This window comes from Osmerus eperlanus, chromosome 2, assembly GCF_963692335.1.
Source record: "Osmerus eperlanus chromosome 2, fOsmEpe2.1, whole genome shotgun sequence".
Classification (NCBI taxonomy): Eukaryota; Metazoa; Chordata; class Actinopteri; order Osmeriformes; family Osmeridae; genus Osmerus; species Osmerus eperlanus.
This window is the reverse complement of record NC_085019.1, coordinates 16209112-16226015: the sequence shown is the minus strand read 5'-3', so window position 1 is coordinate 16226015 and position 16904 is coordinate 16209112. Positions and strand designations below refer to the sequence as shown.

The 16904-nt window shown below is 41.8% G+C and overlaps 2 protein-coding genes across 3 annotated transcripts in view; both read right to left on the bottom strand.

The window, feature by feature from the left end:
• spns1 (SPNS lysolipid transporter 1, lysophospholipid) overlaps positions 1 to 7872 on the bottom strand; it is a 56578-nt gene extending 48706 nt beyond the window's left edge. The window contains exons 1-4 of the mRNA XM_062453578.1: positions 7612 to 7872; positions 6565 to 6774; positions 6322 to 6387; positions 6090 to 6226 (exon numbers count right to left, since the gene is read on the bottom strand). Coding sequence (XP_062309562.1) covers positions 6090 to 6226; positions 6322 to 6387; positions 6565 to 6772 — 411 coding nt within the window. The 5' untranslated portion in view covers positions 6773 to 6774; positions 7612 to 7872. The remainder of the gene's footprint in view (positions 1 to 6089; positions 6227 to 6321; positions 6388 to 6564; positions 6775 to 7611) is intronic.
• A 60-nt stretch (positions 7873 to 7932) lies between these two features.
• nfatc2ip (nuclear factor of activated T cells 2 interacting protein) overlaps positions 7933 to 16904 on the bottom strand; it is a 42226-nt gene continuing 33254 nt past the window's right edge. For both annotated transcript variants that reach the window (XM_062453787.1, XM_062453779.1), the window contains 5 exons: positions 11963 to 12046; positions 11584 to 11830; positions 11069 to 11213; positions 10861 to 10976; positions 7933 to 8510 (listed from right to left, as the gene is read on the bottom strand). In XM_062453787.1, coding sequence (XP_062309771.1) covers positions 8349 to 8510; positions 10861 to 10976; positions 11069 to 11213; positions 11584 to 11830; positions 11963 to 12046 — 754 coding nt within the window. In that variant the 3' untranslated portion in view covers positions 7933 to 8348. The remainder of the gene's footprint in view (positions 8511 to 10860; positions 10977 to 11068; positions 11214 to 11583; positions 11831 to 11962; positions 12047 to 16904) is intronic.

The window sequence follows — 16904 nt, the reverse complement described above, 5'->3', positions numbered from 1 at the left end:
CTATGTAAAATGAAAATGTATACAGATTGCAATGATTTGATTGATTTCATAAACTCATATGTCATTCACAATAGATCATTTAAAACATATCCAATGTTTACATTTAGCAACAGTACCATTTTAAGGAAAAAATAAGATAATTTTGAATTTGATGGCTGCAACACGTCTCTAAAAAGTTTGGACAGGGGCAATAAAAGGCTTGAAAAAGTAAGTGTTACTAAAAATACGCAGCTGGAGGAACATTTGCAACTAACTAGGTGCATGAAGACTCGGTCAAACAAAGTCTACCTGTGGGAGTCCACCGAGGATGGCCGACGAGGCCGGATCACCTCTTCTGATAAGTATCACCCTATTTGTATTCTATTCTACCTAGAACATATTCATAGCTAGCATGTGTTTCTTCAGCATTCCCGTTCATTACACCACTCGCAGGCGTAGATACAGTTAGGTCCATAAATATTTGGACATTGACACAATTTTCATCATTTTGGCTCTGTATACCACCACAATGGATTTGAAATGAAACAATCAAGATGTGCTTTAAGTGCAGACTTTCAGCTTTAATTTCAGGGTATTTACATCCAAATCAGGTGAACGGTGTAGGAATTACAATACATTTTATATGTGCCCCCCCCCTTTTTAAGGGACCAAAAGTAATTGGACAATTGGCTGCTCAGCTGTTCCATGGCCAGGTGTATGTTATTCCCTCATGGGAGTTCGTTATTTTATTGACAAGGAGCAGATAAAAGGTCTAGAGTTCATTTCAAGTATGGTATTTGTGTTTGGAATCTGTTGCTGTCAACTCTCAATATGAAGTCCAAAGAGCTGTCACCATCAGTGAAGCAAGCCATCGTCAGGCTGAAAAATCAAAACAAACCTATCAGAGAGATAGCAAAAACATTAGGTGTGGCTCAATCAACTGTTTGGTACATTCTTAAAAAGAAAGAACGCACTGGTGAGCTCAGCAACACCAAAAGACCCGGAAAACCACGGAAAACAACTGTGGTGGATGACAGAAGAATTCTTTCCCTGGTGAAGAAAAACCCCTTCACAACAGTTGGCCAGATCAAGAACACTCTCCAGGAGGTAGGCGTATCTGTGTCAAAGTCAAAAATTAAGAGAAGACTTCACCAGAGTAAATACAGAGGGTTCACCACAAGATGTAAACCATTGGTGAGTCTCAAAAACAGGTAGACCAGATTAGAGTTTGCCAAAAAACATCTAAAAGAGCCTGTACAGTTCTGGAACAACATCCTATGGACAGATGAGACCAAGATCAACTTGTACCAGAATGATGGGAAGAGAAGAGTATGGAGAAGGGAAGGAACTGCTCATGATCCAAAGCATACCACCTCATCAGTGAAGCATGGTGGAGGTAGTGTTATGGCTTGGGCATGTATGGCTGCCAATGGAACTGGTTCCCTTGTATTTATCGATGATGTGACTGCTGACAAAAGCAGTAGGATGAATTCTGAAGTGTTTCTGGCAATATTATCTGCTCAGATTCAGCCAAATGCTTCAGAACTCATAGGACGGCGCTTCACAGTGCAGATGGACAATGACCCGAAGCATACTGCGAAAGCAACCAAAGAGTTTTTTAAGGCAAAGAAGTGGAATGTTCTGCAATGGCCAAGTCAATCACCTGACCTAAATCCAATTGAGCATGAAGCACTGAAGACAGTTGCAGTAGAGGCCTGGCAGAGCATCACCAGGGACGAAACCCAGCGTCTGGTGATGTCTATGGGTTCCAGACTTCAGGCTGTCATTGACTGCAAAGGATTTGCAACCAAGTATTAAAAGTGACAATTAGATTTATGATTATGTTAGTTTGTCCAATTATTTTTGGTCCCTTAAAAAGGGACCAAAAATTGTAATTCCTACACCGTTCACCTGATTTGGATGTAAATACCCTGAAATTAAAGCTGAAAGTCTGCACTTAAAGCACATCTTGATTGTTTCATTTCAAATCCATTGTGGTGGTATACAGAGCCAAAATGATGAAAATTGTGTCAATGTCCAAATATTTATGGACCTAACTGTATGTCACAAAGTATATACGGCCCACTTCTAACCTTCACTACCGATCCAGATCTCCTCCACCTGCCCTCTCTCTTTCTATAAGCCTCTGGAACTGCCAGTCTGCTGTGAACAAGGCAGACTTCATCCCGGCGTTTGCATCCCATGCTTCTCTTCAGTCCCTTGCGCTGACAGAGACATGGATCCACCCAGAGAACACTGCAACTCCAGCTGCTCTCTCCATCAACCACTCGTTCTCTCACTCATCCCGCTCAACTGGGCGAGGTGGTGGGACAGGCTTGCTTCTTTCTCCACATATTAAATACACATCCACCCCCCTCTCTGTCACCGCCAAATCATTTGAACACCATTATGTGATGCTAACTGATCCTATCAAAGCACTCTTAGTTGTCCTCTATCGTCCACCAGGGCCGCTAGCCGACTTTGTGGAAGAGCTGGACATTCAGCGTCCTCCCGGATGATCGAACCCCGCTGATAATCCTTGGGGACTTCAACATCCACCTCGAAGGAACGCAGGCCGTCGACTTCATGTCTCTCCTGACTTCCTTCGACCTGACGCTGCTGAACACACCGGCGACCCACAAGGCAGGAAAACAGCTCGACCTCATCCTGACACGTAACTGTATCACTGACTTAACCTCTGTAAATTGTGAAGACTTTGAATATCTCATCATCTACAGTACATAATATGTTAAAGGTCACATGACATGCTGTTTTTGGATGCTTTTATATAGGCCTTAGTGGTCCCCTAATACTGTATCTGAAGTCTCTTTCCAGAAATTCAGCCTTGGTGCATAATTACAGCCACTATGAGCAGTCCCACAATGAGCTTTCCTCAAGACGCGTTGTTTCTGTGTCTGTAGCTTTAAATGCTAATGAGGAGGAGAGCGGCGGCACCATGCGTTAATGTTTACAATGGATGTATCGCAATGGCTCCTAGCACCGTTGCTGTAAGATGCCTTGAATTTGCCCATTCTCATCTGATCACCCTGGTTTGCAGAGGTGCACAATCAGTCATTTTAATGAGGGGAAAGGCGGATATCGTGCGCACCATAACACCAACAGCAGAACAGTTATCCAAATAACAAAGAAGTGTACAACACTCGCGTTACAGCGTGTGTATTCACACACATACTAGCTATCTACCTTTACATTAGCGACAGTAACTCAGCTTTTAGCTGCAGAGCTAATTACAGCCACATTCTAAGGGTAGCAAGCTAGGAACCATATACACTAAAGCAACAAAATGATATAGCGTTAGTTAACTTACTTGTCCGATGTTTGTAGCTGGACTTAGAGTTAGTACTGATCCAGAATTTAATTTCAGCAAGACCAGTAGTGGCTGAAATGTTTGGCGCAAACATACAAAACTTTGGGAAGTTGTGTCGGCGCATTTCCAGAGAAAATAAAATGAAGACACTGGATCTTCAGAGGATCGGATGAAGAAATATCTATAAAAAGACTTTTGTTTTCCTTTGTACAATCCAAACTGAGCAAATGTAATGCTTCTACGTAAAATACATACGTACATAAAAACACTTGCATGGTCGTAGCTCAGTTTCTTATGGGCGGGCCAGATTCTCTGGGTGGGCAAAGCAGAGAGAGGGGAGGTAACCTTCCTCCTTGTGACGTCACAAGGAGCGGATTTCAAAACCGAACGTTTGAGCTTTCATTTTCTCAAAGGCGGAGAAGAATACCCAGAGCTTGGTTTACACCTATCGAAATTTCTAGCCACTTGGGGACCAAAGGCAGGCTATGGGAACTCATATTAATGTTAAATAACCTCCTAAAGTGAAGTTTTCATGTCATGTGACCTTTAACATAATTCTGAGAATCTGGAGAAATCTCTATGTAAGGGACAAGGGAGAAAATAAATACTGCATTCCTGTGTTCTTCAGGTACTGCATAAAAAACAGGCATGATTCTGTAATGGAAATCATTGCATGGGCTCAGAAACACCTCCAGAACTCATTGTCTGTGAACACCGTTTGCCGTGCCATCCATAAATGCAGGTTAAAGCTCTATCATGCAAAGAAGGAAGCCATATGTGAACATGAGCCAGAAACACTGCCATCTTCTCTGGGCTAAAGCTCATTTAAAATGGACTAGGGCAAAGTGAGAAAACTGTTCTGTGGTCACACAAATTGAAATATGCTATTATTTTTGTAAACCATGGATGTTGTGTCCTCCGGACTAAAGAGGAGAGGGACCATGCCTATAGAATGGTCAGCTTGCACATCTGGAAAGGCACCATCAATGCTGAAAGGTACATACAGGTTTTAGAGCAACATTTGCTTGCATCCAGGCAACATCTTTTTCAGGGAAGGCCTTGCATCTTTCAGGAAGACGATGTTAAACCTGCATCTGTTACAACAGCATGGCTTCGTAATAGAAGAGTCCGGGTGATAAACTGGCCTGCCTGCAGTCCAGGGGTCTCATTTATAAACGTGGGGTACGCACAAAACGGGGCTGAAAATGTGCGTACGCCACTTCCCACGCAAAGGTTGTGATTTATAAAAAACGAACTTGACGGGAGAATGTGCGGTCCTCCACGCAAACTCTGACCATGCCTACGCACATTTTGGAGACAGTGGGAATTGGCGTACTATAGTCAGACTGCAGAAAGTAAATGTGGGAAGAACGATTACTCGTAATATTTATATATTTTGTTTTCCTCACACACGTGTTTTTTCACTCCATATCATCATTATCATGAAGACAAAATCCAACAGTATTATTTGCGCTTATATTGACTGATAATTGTTCCATAAACACCTTGTAAAAAACAACTCAAATCTTAAATCAAAATTCAGCACTGTCTCACCATCACATTGTCCACTACGGGAGTGCAGGAGGAGGAGATGCCCCGACTGCATGGGATACAGTATAACATCACAGATCCTACATTTAGATAATTGCAGAACACAGTGTACAACTAAATATATTTCTTTAACACTGTGCATATATCATCATATGTTAAAAACTGGAAATACAGAAATCACTACACTCTACGTCCTCGTTATCAGTCCAAACTTTAATACTGTTCATAACAAAACCGTCATGAAGAAACGTGTGTTTACCTATTACGCTTTGTTTTCACTTGATAGCCACTGGCACAGTTGACGGCAGCAGCAATATGATGCCACTCGCATAGTTTTTTTTTTATTGGTGATCCCGCTGCTGTGGCCACAAAATAATGTGTTTTTTTTGGGCCTCCACCTCGCCTACAAGTATTTCAAGGTCGGTGTCTGAGAAGTTGCGCTTTTTCGTTCTTTTCCCACCTGTCGCCATGATTCACCGTAACGAAAGAACAATTGCATGCCAGAGTCATTAATATACTGGATCAGCATTCATGAAGTGCTTTGCATTGACTATTTATGGTGAAAAATGGGCGTGTTTAGGGCGGGATAAGATGCTGATTCACGTACGCACACTTGTGGGTAATCTGTGATATATAAAGGAAACATTTCTTACAGGTGTGCATACGCATGGTCAGATTTTTTTTTGCCGTACGCCATGTTTGGCTTTTGGACGTACGTACACTTTGAGTAAGAATCCTACGCACAGTTTTGTAAACGAGACCCCAGACCTTTCACCAGTTAAAAACATTTGGTGGATCATGAAACAAAAAATATGACAAAGAAGACCCAGGACCGTTGAGCAGCAAGAATCCTGTATCAGACACAAAATGGACAACATTCCTCTCCCACAACTCTCCCAGCAACTGGTCTCCTCAGTTCCCAGACATATACAGACTGTTGTTAAAGAGGGAATGCTACACAGTGGTGAACATGGCCTTGTCCTAACCTTTTTGAGACGTGTTGCTGCCATCAAATTCAAAATTACCGTTCCTTAACATTTTACATTTCATCAGTTTAAACATTTGATATGTTTTCTATATATCACTATGGTGAATAACATGGGTTTATGAGAATTGCAAATCATTGTATTCATTTTTTATTTATTTTTTCACAACGTCCCAACTTTTGGGGAATTGGGGTTGTAAAATACTTTGTTTTCATAAGTGTAAAGTGAAATAAAGATATACTTACTTCTTTAGGTGTGTAGGAGCTGGCAAGAGTCACCACCGACCAGAAGCTGATGCCAATAAGCATGATAAACTTCCTGTTGTACCGGTCGCCTAGGTAACCAAATAAAGGTGCTAGAAACATGTAGCTGCAGATGAAAACTGGGAGGCAAAGAAAGTGAGTAAGGACCAAAATTACAAACAACATTATATATAATATTAAAAACGTCATTTAATATGTCAAACTCTTCCCCCACCTGTCTGAAGCAAACCTGACTTTCCATCATCAATACCAAAGTACCGCTCAATATCAGGAAGAACACCTGTGTAAAACAGAGGTAGTCCATAGTGAATATGGTTTTTCACAGTTAAGGCAGACATGAGTAACATACACATATCTTATTTCTTAAATATCCTTATTACACATTTGTTTATTTCTAAAGTCTGAGAACCCCAGAAAAACTTTCATTGAATTCTCTCTTTATGATGCCCCATCATACCAGCTACAGTGAACCTGTCCATGTAGTTGAGTAGGTTGATGTAGCATAGGACACCAACGGTAACCGTTGCTCTAATATTAGAAACGCCGCTGGCTGGTTCCTCCTCATCACGTTGGACAGGCTTCATCCTCAGGTCTTCCGAGCCTTCATTCTCGCTGTCGTCTGTAATAAAGGGCATCGAGTCGGAAGTGGGATCGTCGGTAGACATGGCTAAAAAAAAGAACAATAAATAATATTGTATATTATTTTCCTGATGTAAGCACTTGTCTCTATCATCAGGGCCTGCTACAGACCATAATTGAAAGAAAACTAACAGCATTGATACATACATGCAAACATAACAGATAAACCAGGAGAAACACAGAGACAATGTTAACTTCAAAGGGGGTAGACAAAGTATGTTCTTGCTCCACTGCTACTGTACACCTTAAAGCTAGGAAGGGTAGCTACATGGATGTACACACTTATATGGTTAGGTTCCAGTCTCGAGATACCAGTTGACAGAAATACCTAGCATACATGCGCAATATCTGCAAGCCTAACGTGTGTGTAAAAGTGTCTTCTCTGTTTGAAATGTATTTTGCTCCTAGTCAGTCATTAGCCTAGTAGCCTAGTTTCTCGGCCTGATGTGTTAGCTAATTTTTTAAAGATCATGGTCAGTTACCAAACAAGCAATCTAACTAATCTAACCTTGTACTAATGTTATAAAATTACTTGACGTTAATGCATAGCCTGCCATACCACTAGTTTATAAACTGTTAACTAGTTTGACACTTCTAATTATTGCTAGTAGTAGTAGCCAACGGTCTACTAGCTAGCTAGCTACAGACAGTACTGTAGCTGCTTTAATCAATGCTGATCATTCTAAAAGATAGCACTGGATAGCCAGTGCCATCTTAATTAAATGTGCTACATATTGTGACAAACGTTAAATGAACTAAATAAGTAAAATGAGTGCAACATCTAAATGTCCAGGTGCTTTAAAAAATTTTTTTTTACTTATACCAATAATCTACGTTTTTATTGTTTACATTTCAACATAGCTACCTGTAACCTGGCTTGATGTTGTTCACAATGCGTCTGGATTGTTGCTGCGAAACTAATGCGAGTCTTCGTCCTAAAAAATCCCTGGTGCCACCTTTAGCTGACACTTTATATATTAATTTTACTGACAATGGCCAACATTTCTACTATGCGCTGTGAGACGAAATGACAAAATTAAACTGAACTCGGGCGTTTTAAAACGCACTGCACTCTTATCCTAATCCCGTCGCAGCCATGTTGACTACCTATACTTCCGCCAACACTCACATGACTATTGCAACACGACCATCAGTTTCTTACAGATAAACAAGCCTCAGTCGTTGACCTTTTCGCAAATAACTTTATCCACAAAATTATGTACATTTGCATTCAGTTACACAGTTCCATTAGATCTTATAGGCAATAAATTATTTAAGAGTTGACCAGCCATATTTTTATTCCAAAACAATTTCCAAATACTTTGTTTACAAACACACTTGAAATTAATACAAATGAAAAAATCTAACATTGGTGCACACATTTCCACCACTAAGAAAACAAAGTCAATTGTCGTTTCTTTTAAGCATGTCATTTATGTTTGAAATTGTGAAATGCTTAAATTGAAGTGGACCCCAAAAAATGGTTCTATATATATATATATATATATATATATATATATATTCAGTCTTAGTTGTGTGTCTTCGGTCTGTTGCCGAAGGGAGGAAACTTGCACCAGTAATCCTTGCATCAACAGTCAATGATCAGGCCCACACCTCAATGACATCACCATCCTCCATGTCCAGTTGGGATGGTGTCTGGATATTTGTGACCTTTGACCCATCGAACAGGAAGTGCACTTTTCGCCTTGCATCAGTGACAACATTTGAAAGATACTGGTTGAGAATTGAACCTAGAGGAGCACACTGGGAGGGGAAATTGAAAAAAGAGGTGTTAAGAATGCGTTCTGTAAATGGTAGAGGGACAACTGCCTGCCTGATTATATATCAACAACCAATCACAATGTGTATATACACCGATCAGCCATAACATTTTGACCACCTGCCAAATATCATGTAGGTCCCCCTTTTGCCACCAAAACAGCTCTAACCTGTCGAAGCATGGACTCCACTAGACCTCTGAAGATGTACTGTGGTATCTGGCACCAAGACGTTAGCAGCAGATCCTTAAGTACTTTAAGTTGCGAAGGGGGGGGGGGGGGGGGGGCCTCCATGGATCTGACTTTTTTGTCCAGCACATCCCACAGATGCGCGATTGGATGAGATCAGGGAAATGCAGGGCTCTCAAGTGTCACGCATTCACCATGAGACTCACCCATTTCACCCATTTCTCATGCTAAGAAATAAGAGATAACTTGTCCTGCTATATACATTAATGGACGAGGCGCAGGCATACTGAGAAGATTGTTTTTTTTACTCTGGATAACTCGAAACAACTAGACTCAACAACTCAGAAATACATCCACATGAATGGCAGGACTCACGGTTTCCCAGCAGAACATTTCCCAAAGCATCACACTGCCTCCGCCGGCTTGACTTCTTCCCATAGTGCATCCTGGTGCCATGTGTTCCTCAGGTAAGCGACCACACGCACTCGGCCATCAACGTGATGTAAAAGAAAACGTGATTCATCCAACCAGGCCAGCTTCTTCGATTGCTCCGTGGTCGAGTTCTGATGCTCACGTGCCCATTACAGGCACTTTCGGCAGTGGACAGGGGTCAGCATTAGCACTAGAGCCCGACCGATTTATCAGCGGGCCAATATTATCGCCCGATATTAGCCATTTTTCAAACTATCGGTATCGGCATTTATAATGGACAATAAATATATATTTTTTGCTTTGTTTTTTTAGGGACGAAACACCTTTCCAACCATGTTATGAGTGTTGGCGTTGCATAGTTTTTCCACCAGAGGGCACTCTACCAAATATTTGAATCGATATCGGCCTTAAAAATCCTTTATTGGTCGGGCTCTAATGAGCTCCATGACTGGTCTGCATTTACGCAGCCCCATACACAACAAATTACGATGCACTGTGTGTTCTGACACCTTTCTATCAAAAACCAGCATTAACTTTTTCAGCAATCTGAGCTTGTCTGTTGGATTGGACCACACGGAGCAGCCTTTGCTCCCCACGTGCATAAGCCCACGACGGTTCACCACTTTTCCTTCTTTGGACCAGTTTTTACCGACCACTGCAGACCGGAAACACCCGCCAAGAGCTGCAGTTTTGGAGATGCTCTGACCCACTGACCCAGTCGTCTAGCCATCACAATTTGGCCCTTGTCAAAGTCGCTCAAATTCTTACGCTTGCCCATTTTTCTCATCAACTTTGAGGACGAAATGTGACAAAAACTGACAGTTGCCATGATAACGAGATAGTCAGTGTTATTCATTTTACCTGTCTTTGGTCATGATGTTATGGCTTATCAGTGTATAAAAAGTTCTGAAAAACAAAAGAGTGACAGTACTGTGCAAAAGTCTTAGGCACAATAAAAATAAAAAAAGTTAAGGAAAAATGCTTTAAGAATTTTTTTTACAAACTGTTTAGCAAAATTGCACTTTTATACTGCTGCACAAAAAAATATTATATTACATATATTTATTTGATTAAACGTTGCATTCAAATCTTATACACTTAAACGCCGCCCTTGAAAAAATGCAGCAACATTAAATTTAGATTTACTATAATTCTAATTTAATTTTACTTCAAATAGGTACGGAACAAAACGGTTGCTAAACTTTCTACATCACTATTAGTATTCTCATCTGCCTCCTCACCGACGAGACACCAGAGATGTAGCCTACTAATTAATAAACTGCTTTGCGCCATTCCTGTGTTGTTCTTTATTACGAATTAAATAAAAGCCGCCCTCGTGTACACACCGCCCTCATCGAAATTCAAGACAAGCTGTAGCATTTAATTGAAGAAATACAGTATAAGACATTATTTGTGTGAAAAATCTTGGGTGCCCAAGACTTTTGCACAGTACTGTAAGTGGTAACCTTAGAGCCATGGTTGGCCATTTTCCATGCTTGTACGCATTCTGTGGTGCTCATTGATAACCTTGATACGAAAAACTAATAGTCAAATAAAGAAAGTCGTCTTATTGTTAATTAATTTGATTTTAATTATGTCTTTTTGGCTAAGAACAGGAGGTTGTCACCACTACTTCCCATGTCTATGCTTAGAGCCAATCAGTTTCCTCAAGAATAGAAACCAGACCGTGGAAAGTATAAACTACTAATACTCACTTTATGTATGGAAAACTCCTGCGCTGAGCCTTTCTCCTTACCCTGCAATCGCAGAGTGATCATGCCACCTTTGTCCATGGGGTCCAATTTCTCATCTGCTGCTATGATGACACAATCTGACAAGCATGGAAATGTCATTAATGAGGGCATATATAAGGGTGTGCTCATATAAAATGGTCCCTTGGAAAAACCTTGTTATGAGACCCACCTATGATGTCAACAATTCCCAGGCCCAGTTCATTGGCTGAGGAGTGTACAGGAAGCTCAGTATCACTCCTCAGCAGTAGAATCCGTGACGGCAGGACCTTGAGCTTCGCTGACAGCTGATCCACTGCCTTGCTCAGGGGGGCTGTCTACATATGACAGGGCCATAGAAGAATTGTAAAATTGCGTTTAGAAAAAACCTTGATTGTACTCTTGGGTTAACTCCCTTAATGATATACAAAAATCAGTAAGATGAGATGAGCTGAGGTAAAAGGCTGTCACTATCACAGAACAATCAATAGGCCTTACATTCTCTACATAAGCAAAATGGTATCATGGACTAAGAAAAGTTTTGGAATTGTTTCCAAAAAATTGCAGAGCGCAAACTTGAGGTACCACCAGGAAAGTAATTTACATACATGTTTACATTACATACATCATAAATCATAAAACTTCTTAACTTCTTTTAATTACTCAATAACAGAATTGGAAGAAGAAATAATATGCCTCAATTCATACAGAAATCACTGGGATCTTGTAAAGATCTGTTCGACAGCGGAACTTGAGCGTGAACTCGCGTGATGTCAGCGGGATTTCCTCTTTGGTGGGGGGCTGACTCCTGGACCAGGCCTTGCTTGCAGATAGGATGATATTGTCATCGTCATCAGAGTCATCAAGCTGGGTGGGGTATTCAAGCTCTATGGCCTTAACCTCCGGTGGACAGGAGATTGGAGAGCCAATCGAATCTAACTTTCTATCGATCTCTCTGTGTAGGTAAAAAGGAATGAGAGAGATGCAAAGTGTGAACAATGCTGATTTAACCATTGACCACAAACTTGCATGCATGCATTATATAGAAAATCCTGTCTACTGTACCTACAAAAAACTCTCAACTCACCGGATCTTTTGATTGGCACGCTTGGATACTTTCATTGCTGGGCTATCTGGAGGTGGGGGTGGAGAGGGGGAGCGAATGTCGATTCTGAATGGGAGAAAGAGGAGTCAGGGAGGTTAGATTCTGTCATACCTTTGATTAATAGATTTTCTGTCAATGGTTCCATATGATCAGTTTCTAGAAAAGTGAATAGGTCTGATGACTCAACTCAAACATCACTGCTGCCATCTGCCTTTCACTAAATGTACTACAATTTTTTTTTACAATTAAGCCTGCTTATCCCAAAGGAAATTCAAGACAATGTCAATGTTTAGCAGACACTCTTATCCAGAGCGAAGTACAGGGACATTCTCCCCGAGGCAAGTAGGGTGAAGTGCCTTTCCCAAGGACACAGCGTCATTTGACATGAACTGGCAACTTTCAGATTACTAGCCCGATTCCCTAACCGCTCAGCCACCTGAGCATTTAGATTCCTTCTCATGGTTTAGGCTAAATTGACCTTTTTGGGGGGTATTTAGTATTTGAGATCTTGTTTTGGTACTGTCTTGTGCAATGACTAGGGAGTCAGATGGCTGAGCGGTGAGGGAATCGGGCTAGTAATCCGAAGGTTGCCAGTTCGATTCCCGGTCATGCCAACTGACGTTGTGTCCTTGGGCAAGGCACTTCACCCTACTTGCCTCGGGGGGAATGTCCCTGTACTTACTGTAAGTCGCTCTGGATAAGAGCGTCTGCTAAATGACTAAATGACTTAATGTAAAATGTAATGACTACACCTGCAAAAAATTACAATGTTATTGAGAACATTGTTGTTGCCGCACTGTCTTTTTGCTGAATTATGCAATGTTGTAATTGAGATACTGTTCTTATGAAATACAAACCATTCCTTAGCACTAACCTGGGTAATACTGTTAGAACTATGTACTACTAGTCCTTGATTATTGCTGCACTTACAAAAGACTACAGCTACAAACTACAACTACAAAAATTAAGAGACCACTGCACCTTTTTCTTTCGTTTAAAAAAAAGTTGAGAAGGATCCTTTTGAGTGAGGAACAGAAGGGTAAAAGTTGCAGTGGCCTTTTAAATTGTACCCTTCTATTCCTCACTCAAAATTGTCCTTTTCAATTTATTTATTTTAAATTAAATAAAAAGGTGCAGTGTCAATTTTCTTTTACAGAGCTGTATATGCACTATTTGTATGTCGTTTTGGATAAAAGGGTCTGCTAAGTTAATTTAAATTAGTGCACAGTGCCCGTAATAAAGTCAGTGATTATGATGTCAGTGAAACACACAAATACAGATAAATTGGACTATTGATAGTGCACAGTGCCCGTGATAAAATTGGTGGCACACATACACAAACAGATTTGTGGAATTATAGATAGGGCACAGTGCCCGTGATGATGTTGGTGACACACAGAATTCTGGAATTATAGATATAGTGCAGTGCCCGTGATGTAGCTGGTGATGTGTAAACTTAGGCTTTGATACCTATATTTCTCAAATCACAATTTAAATTCTGTGTCATCTCTGAAGTACTTGTTCAACCTCCACATCATCCATTCTAGTAATTTATGCACATCATAAAAGCAATTTCTCATTATTTTAAACAAATTGCCAATGCTCTGGTACATTCAAGCAAATGATTAAGTAGCCTTCATTTGTCTGCTGTTACCTATGCTATCAATTGCTTTATGTTGATCGACTTGTATTGGTTCTCTGTTAAATTGTCTTACCACCACAAACATCTAGACATTTAGTTCATAACAGAAGTCATTACATGTACAATGGTTGATCCAGATGTCATAATTGTAGGCCTAATTTACCATACAGCACTTGCATGTAAAGTTCTGCCTAAGGGGTGTTTGTTATGTTTACATTAATGTTAGTATTTTATTTCTTCTTTGTGCTCTGCAATGCTGTAAAATAAGCTTGTATTTTCTGTATCGCATTTGCATAAATAAGACACGACAACTGGCCGAGGAGACTAAATTCGTACGAACATTGTTCCTGTCGTATGCCCGCTTGTGGATCACCAGTGTTTAACATGCATTGATTTATTTGTGGCGGCCGCCACAATGAAAAATAGGCCTTGCAGCACATTGATCCGCTCAGCCCCTTCTTGCTCCGCTTGCGTTCTCCCTCTCTCTCACTCACTACAACGGACCCATCTATGAATAGCCCCCTCTCTCCATGCACGCTCTGAATCAATGCACGGGACAAACAGCTTTTTCCCTCAGAGACGACTGCAGGATAATTAATCCAGAGTTTATAAACGGTTAGTAGGCCTACCATAATTCTCTGCACAAATGTGTCCAAAACTGATACATTTAAGTAAAATATAATAATCTTCATAGTTAAATACATTCGGCAAATATAAAAATGAGTCCAACATAATGTTTATATTACGTTAAGCTCAAAAAACTCCCTATCTACACTCGCATCTAACCGATACAAGGACATAGGTTTTGTCTGAGTCCCTAAATTTTACAAAGTCTGGCTCCGTCCCTGCCTACCGCCCCAAATATAATCACATTCTGTGGGAAACACTGATCGCTATATCTATACCTCAAGAAACCGACCAAAGAGGCTAAAGTGGTAGGAATACTGCCCATGTCCGTGATGCAGCTGGTGATTATAATGTCGTTTTTGATTTGGTGTTAAGAGTTTGTGCAATGTTGCAGGCAGTTTTGACATGTAAACATGAATTTACAGTCCTGGTCAAAATCATTGGCACCCCTGAATTTTAAGTACAGAATATCTTAAGAAATAATTGCTAATAAATGCTAATAAACCAATGTTGTCTAATCCGAATATTTTTATGAAATGTCCAAAGTTACTGAACACAAACAAAAATTCTTGCATAGTAGTAAAATAAAAAATACAAACATAAAATACACCCTGCAAGACATCTACAGTGCTTCAGGCTGACCCAGAGCAATCTGGAGTGGTGGTTTCAGCCCGTACCATACGCCGCACACTAAACAAAGTAGGACTCCATGGGCGAAGACCAAGGAGGAAAACACTATTGAAAGAAAGGCACAAAAAGGCAAGACTAATGTTTGCAAAAACTTTCAAAGATAAGCCACAGTCTTTCTTGGATAATGTTCTATGGACGGATTAAACCAAATAGAGCTCTTTGGGAATGCAGTACAGCAGTTTGTTTATAGGCGACACCTACAGTAAAACATGGTGGAGGTTCCATCATGCTGTGGGGCTGCTTTTATTCCTCTGATACCGGAGGCACTGAATGCATCAAAGGAATAATGAAATCAGAGGATTAACAAGACATCTTAGAGCGAAATGTCTTACCCAGTGACAGACAACTAGGTTGGAGTCGAAGGGCTTGGGTCTTGGGCCTGGGTCACTGGCTACCCATCACAGCCTGCATCAGATTCAAGACCCTGGTACTGACCTTCCGAGCGGTGAACGGGACTGCACCCGACTGCACCCAGGCTGCTCTTCATAGACTTCAGCTCTGCTTTCAACACGATCATACCAAGCAGACTGGTCACCAAACTGATGGACTTAGGGCTTTCCCAACAAATCTGCTACTGGATCATAAATTTCCTGACAGACCGCTCCCAGAGGGTTAGAGTAGGATCCCATCTCTCCTCAGCTCTCAGCATCAGCACCGGCTCCCCACAGGGCTGCATGTTGAGCCCCCTACTCTACACCATCTATACCCATGACTGCACCCCCACCCACCCGAGCAATGCCATCATTAAGTTTGCAGATGATACAACCGTGGTGGGGCTCATCTCAGGGGGAGATTAAACAGCACTGGGTCACTCTGACCACGCCATGGTCCACCTGATTCCTGCATACAGGCAGAAGCTAAAGCGCTGTAAGCCTGCTGTGAGGACATCAAAACAGTGGACCAGTGAAGCTATGGAGGATCTGCGGGCGTGCTTGGACTGCACTGACTTGGACATGTTCACGACTGCTACCAATAGTCTGGATGAGCTCACAGAGGCTGTGACATCCTACATCAGCTTCTGTGAGGACTGCTGTATACCAACACGCACCAGGGTAAGCTACAACAACGACAAATCCTGGTTTACAGCTAAACTCAGAAGGTTGAGGTCAGAGAAAGAGGCCGCGTTTAGGAGTGGGGATAGAGACAGATTCAAGGAGTCGAAGAACAGGTTTAGCAAGACGGTGAGAGGCTAAACGACTGTGCCCAAAAAGCCAAGGCCAACAGGACATAATGACTACAGACCCGTCGCCCTGACCTCTGTGGTAATTTACATTTACATTTAGTCATTTAGCAGACGCTCTTATCCAGAGCGACTTACAGTAAGTACAGGGACATTCCCCCGAGGCAAGTAGGGTGAAGTGCCTTGCCCAAGGACACAACGTCAGTTGGCATGACCGGGAATCGAACTGGCAACCTTCGGTAATGAAGTCTTTCGAGCGCCTGGTGCTGGCACACCTTAAATCCATCACTGACCCTCAACTGGACCCCCTGCAGTTTGCCTACAGAGCCAACAGGTGGACGATGCAGTTAACATGGCCCTCCACTTCACCCTACAGCACCTGGACTCCCCAGCATCCTACGCCAGGATCCTGTTTGTGGACTTCAGCTCTGCCTTCAATACCATCATCCCCGCCCTGCTTCAGGACAAGCTCTCCCAGCTGAACGTGCCTGATTCCACCTGCAGGTGGATCACAGACTTCCTGTCTGACAGGAAGCAGTGCGTTAAGCTGTGAACACAAGTCTCTGACTCCCGGTCCATCAGCACCGGATCACCTCAGGGCTGCGTCCTTTCTCCTCTGCTCTTCTCCCTGTACACCAACAGTTGCACCTCCAGTCATCCGTCCGTCAAACTCCTGATGTTTGCGGACGACACCACCCTTATTGGGCTACAAGCCCAAGAAGGGTGCACAAGCTACAAGCTACAAGCCCAATAAGGGTGCACACCTCGAGGACCCTGAGGCGAGC